The sequence below is a fragment of the Rhinichthys klamathensis genome, unplaced genomic scaffold (assembly GCF_029890125.1).
Source record: "Rhinichthys klamathensis goyatoka isolate OS25496 unplaced genomic scaffold, OSU_Roscu_1.1 h1tg000223l_1, whole genome shotgun sequence".
NCBI classification, from domain to species: domain Eukaryota; kingdom Metazoa; phylum Chordata; class Actinopteri; order Cypriniformes; family Leuciscidae; genus Rhinichthys; species Rhinichthys klamathensis.
In genome coordinates, this window is record NW_026606747.1 from 4,337,325 (window position 1) to 4,342,982 (window position 5,658).

The window sequence follows — 5,658 nt, forward strand, 5'->3', positions numbered from 1 at the left end:
ATGAGCTGGCTCAAATGCGGCGTGCTCAGTCTCTGGTGGGCAGGCGATGGGCTCAGGCTCTGGTGGGCAGGCGATGGGCTCAGGCTCTGGTGGGCAGGCGATGGGCTCAGGCTCTGGTGGGCAGGCGATGGGCTCAGGCTCTGGTTGGACGTGGCTGACGTGAAGCTCTGACTGGACGTGGCTGACGTGAAGCTCTGACTGGATGTGGCTGACGTGAAGCTCTGGCTGGACGTGAAGGAACTCAGGCTTGACGGGGCTGACGTGAACTGACTCAGGGGGTACTGTGAGCTTGCGGGGTATTTCATCGGCCAAGCTCACAGTAAAAGGTGAACCGCTCAAGTAAAGGGCTAGGTCAATATAGCCCTCTAGGGTCCAGCCGGTATAGTCATCTGGCATCAGCCTGGCGATATCCACATCCAGCCCGCTCCAGAACAGGTCCATGAGCTCAGCGTCTTCAATCCCAGATGGCAGCAGTTCAAAAAGTCCCTCACGTACCTCTCGATCGGCTGGCCATCTTGAAACATTGAGGCAAGAAATCTTCTTAGCGCCTGGTTGCTGACTGCTGCTGGATCCATTGTTTGGTGAGTTCTTCTGTTACGATGTGGTTGAGACAAGAAAGAAGCAGGATCCACTTGCAGCACAATTTATTAAACAAACTCCAAACTGGACAAGGACTCAGACAGGGAACAGGACTCAGGAACAGAACAACCAGCATCAACGTTACAACAACAAGAACTCACAAGGACTGGACTGAAACACAGGGCTTAAATACAAGGGCAAACGATCTAAACAGGATAACAAGGGGGCGTGGTTAACGGGAAACACCTGGGAAGACTAATAGACAGACAGGGAACCACTTAACATGACAAGACAAACCCACACCGTGACAGCTAGCTTTACATAACAGTTTTTTTTTGTTTGTTTTTTTAACAACTTTCATACAAAAAAGAAAGAAAGTTGTGGTCTCAAGGTCAAGTCCTTTGAGCCCGCTCAAATATCTGTCTCTTCCATGGCTCTGGGTTCTACAACTGTTTCTTTTGCAATGCAGATGTATCTGGCAACCTCGTTGCCTACTTGCAATGGCTGTCTAGTCCTAACCTGGTGACGGCGTCCCGTCTGAAGAGCAAGTCAACTATCGCAATGAGCACAGAATCTTTAATGCTTCTCTGATATCACCGCTGCCTCTTGCAAGAGAATAGACTATCACTATCTCTATCTTTAGTACTTCTCTTGTATTACGTCCTGCAGCACATGCCAGACAATACTCCTAGATTTCTAGTTTATTATTACTCTCTGGTGTCATTTACCAAGAGAGACTCTCTGAACTAAGTTTTACACATTTTATTTAGCAAATGATGCAACAGTAAAGAATGTTCTGAGTGGTTACATTCACCTCATGCAAAACCACGTGACAATCTTTCACAGGATTAATCTTTCTAAAATCTAGACTGCATGATCACATGGTGTGCAAAAATACATGTGTGGCATGTCCGTTTAAGACCAACCTTGCTACAGTGTATGTGTTCTAATGTACACTTTATGTACCAAATCTGTTAATCTATCAACCTTTATGACCCTTCCTAGAATATTCAGGACATCTTAACATTTATTGCCGCATAAAGCATACTAAATCATAAATCACTTGACAAAACGTAATCATTGGGTTTGCGTCTTCCTAAAGATTTTTTTAAGAACACTTCTGTTGACCTTCGTTTCACATCCTTCCTCTTTCTGGACCACTTGTGACTTTCTTTCACAGTATAATTTATGGCAATAAGAAGTGAAACGACACATTAGCAAAAGGGGTTCAGTTCCTGAAAACTTAAGAACTTTAAAATGAAAAGTAAAGTAAACTATGCCATCATTATGGTGTTGATTCAACACAATAGTCATTAAGGTGAATCGAGATGACCTGCTTTGTGATTATTTGGTCTGCATTTACTTGTAATTGTTCAAAGGTAAGTTTTCAAACAATCAAACAAAATTTACATTTTTTTATAATAATAATAAAAAACAATCATTTGACTTAATTCATTCTGCTTTTTGACATTACCCATTTTGATTGAGGTTATTTATGTATGTACAACTGACTTTTCACACATTGCAAATATTTTTTTTTAATTTGGTGATTTGACATTCTCTGAAAATAAGAATGCTCTATTTTAGAGAGTTATCAATCAAGATATTTCGGAGGAAAAAAGGCTCTAGTTTAAGTATGCGCAAACAAGGTGCTGATATTAATTTACTAGACAACCAGTTGCCATTGGAAAATTAAGTAAATAAGCTTCCCTCCGAAAAAATGTTAGTTAAAACCTAAGCATAAGCGATTTCTCTTTTTCAGATAACTTGTATTCAAAGTCTGTGTGTATCCCAGATATTAAATATATGCCCAACAATTTATTTTTAATTTGGGATGAAAAGTATTTACTTTGCAACAATTTTCCTCACTTTGGTATGTATAGATTCACCTTATTATATATTTAAAAGAATGTTTTGTACTGTGCAATGTGCATACAGTATGTGTTTGCTCAATGCACAGGGATTTTAGCTGCCTTTAATTCCGTGTTCTCTGCCCAATGACTCAATGTTTTATTAACCAATGCCTCAGTATTACCTTTGCTGCTGCTGCGTAACACCATTATAACTGCACTTACACTGGTGTTCTCTTTCTTAGGAGAACTGAAGCTAAGAAAAGTCAAGAATTTCAACTGGATGATTTACTCCATTTAAGTGATTACAACAGAGTGAATCTCAAAATGTCAAAGAGGGAACGTGGTTTGTGCTTTATTAAATCCTGTAGTTGGACTTCATGGCTGCTTTACTGCTGTGTTTTCATAAATCTTGCAAATGGATACTCCGTAAAGAACTGTACCATCAGAGGGTCTTTGAAATATGCAGTAAATATAAATGTGTTTTGTAACAAGAGGTCCCTGCATTTTGTACCAGGGAATATACCAGACAAAGCCACACATTTGGACGTTTCTGACAATGTCATACAGAAGATTAAAAAGGAGTATTTCTCTCAGCTGTCTAATCTTAAAAGCCTTATTGCACAACACAACAAGATTCGGGAAGTGGAGGAAGGTGCGTTCAGCAGTTTGGTGAATCTGCAGGAGTTAAATCTGGCCTGCAACAAACTGACAGATATCTTGGGAGGAATGTTTCAGAATCTGGGAAATCTCACTGTCTTACGTCTAAATGAGAACCTAATCACAAATATCAACTTCTCTGCATTTTCACCCCTGATCAGTTTGAGAAAAGTAAATCTGTCCAGAAATCATCTGAATAAAATAAGCAAAGTTCAGCCGCTCTTTTTATTACCACAATTACAGGAAGTGCACATTGGGATTAACGGCTTCACCTCTTTTCAGACCTCGGAGGTGTCCAACATATCTTTGAGACTGAAAGTCCTGGATTTATTTCAAAATCCTTTGAAAGTGTTCAGTATCACTGCAGATATTTTCCCTCTCCTTGATAATTTGGTCTTGGCTTTTATTACTGAAAACATGATATGGGATGTGCAGGACAAAAGGTATCTACAAAGTGTGCAACATCTAAATCTAAGTGGACTACAATTGCCCCTAGAGAAGATCACAGATCTCCTACAAACTTTCAACTCTTCTTTGGCCAGCCTGAGGCTACACTCTCTGGGGGATGTAAAAGTGAGAGCTTTGATTAGGAACGTCTGTCTGATTTCGTCTTTAAAATTTCTAGGCTTGCAGTGGAACAACATTACATCCATATCAAAAGACGAGATGCAGTTCTGCACACAGTTAACTGAGCTAGATCTCTCCAACAACAGACTGTACAGCGTCCCTGCTATCGTCAGCAGCCTACCAGGTCTTCGTCTTTTGGACCTCACCTTCAACCAGATAAAGAACATAAGTTGTGTTGATTTTTCCAACTTAACCCAATTACGGACCCTTCAGATTTTCAGAAATGACATATCTCTTATTGAGAACTTTGCTTTTAAAGATCTGAAAAACTTAGTAACACTAATAATTAGATCTAACAGACTCTTGCTCAACGGATATTTTAAAAAAGATCTTCATAAACTTGAGAGTTTGGATCTGGCAAATAACAAGTTGGACTCTGTCCATAGTGGAGATTTTGAGTCCTTAAAATCACTGAGGAATTTGTCACTCTCAGACAATCAAATATTGTTTATTGAACCGGGGTCCTTCAATGGATTGACAAATTTAATTTTCCTGAATTTGCAATCAAACAAGCTCTCTCAGAGTTCAATAAAAGATTCCGTGTTCTCCAGACTCCCAAACCTGAAATCACTTCTGTTGAACAATAACTATATTTCATATGACAGTCAAGAGGCTCTTGTACAACCACCCTTTCGATATCTGAAAAAGCTAAAGATTCTGAACATTTTTAGCCAAGGTCATAAAGGAATGTGTTATCTACCCTCAAACCTTTTCAAGGGTCTGTGGTCTTTGGAAGAACTTCAAGCAGAGAATCTTAATATAAATTCTTTACATCCAGACACATTTACTTACACTCCTTATCTGTGGGTACTGGATCTCAGCAGAAATGATTTTATTTCACTCACAACAAAAGAATTTCTGCCACTCCAGGTCCTCAAGACACTCCACCTGTCTAAAGTTGGCTTGCAATCTTTGGACTTTCTCATTAACGCAAATCTCAGTAAACTGCATCTGTTGCATGCAAGCAAGAATGCATTATCAGTCATTAATGAAACTTTGATCCAGTCTCTTCCAACACTGATTTACCTTGATCTACAAGCAAATTATCTCTCATGTGACTGTACTAATGCCTGGTTTGTCAACTGGACCATTAGTAGCAATGATACAGAAGTTGAGAGTGGTTATGAACTCACATGCAATTACCCAGACAAACTCAAAGGACATAAACTCCTGGATCTTGATGTAGGTTCATGTAATGTAGATGTTGGGTTTTTCTGTTTCATTTCCACAACCACACTAGTGTCACTGACCCTACTCGGCTCTTTTCTCTTTCACTTCCTCAAATGGCAGGTTATTTATGCTTACTACCTTCTACTTGCTTTTCTTCATGATAACAAACAGCAGAGAAAGCTCAATGGTTTGCAGTATGATGCTTTTATTTCCTATAATGTTCATGATGAATTGTGGGTAATGAGGGAACTGGTACCTCAGTTGGAAGGCGAGCAAGGCTGGAAGCTGTGTCTGCATCACAGGGACTTTGAACCAGGCAAACCTATCATGGATAATATTGTTGATGGCATTTATAATAGTCGCAAAACTATCTGTGTGATTAGCCGTCACTACCTGGAAAGTGAGTGGTGTTCCAGAGAGATCCAAGTTGCTAGTTTCCGTCTCTTTGATGAGAAAAAAGATGTTCTTATCCTGGTATTCCTGGAGAATATTCCATGTCATCAACTGTCTCCGTATTACAGAATGAAGAGACTAATCCAGAAGAAGACATACATCAGCTGGCCTAAACCAGGAGAGGACACCAGGGTCTTCTGGCAGAAACTGAGAATAGCTCTGGAAACCAAAGGGACCTCGGAAATGGAGCATCCTATTAGCTGGGATTTAGGGGTCATATAAACCTGTCTAACTGAAGAAAATATTCTGCAACTTTGTTTAACTGCTTTTATTTTATTAACTGTTTTTTTCCCTGCCTTCCTAGACCACCATTGATTTT

At 39.8% G+C, this 5,658-nt stretch overlaps 1 protein-coding gene across 1 annotated transcript; it reads left to right on the forward strand.

The window, feature by feature from the left end:
- The first annotated feature begins 1,843 nt into the window (after window positions 1–1,843).
- LOC130097745 (toll-like receptor 13) lies at window positions 1,844–5,658 on the forward strand. The gene is made up of 2 exons (XM_056264689.1): window positions 1,844–1,958; window positions 2,675–5,658. Exon 2 carries the CDS (start codon window positions 2,757–2,759, stop codon window positions 5,559–5,561), a length of 2,805 nt encoding a protein of 934 aa, XP_056120664.1. The 5' UTR covers window positions 1,844–1,958; window positions 2,675–2,756; the 3' UTR covers window positions 5,562–5,658.

Coding starts and splice junctions, on each gene's coding strand:
- LOC130097745 (XM_056264689.1), top strand. CDS start 2,757: ATGTCAAAGAGGGAACGTGGTTTGTGCTTTATTAAATCCTGTAGTTGG.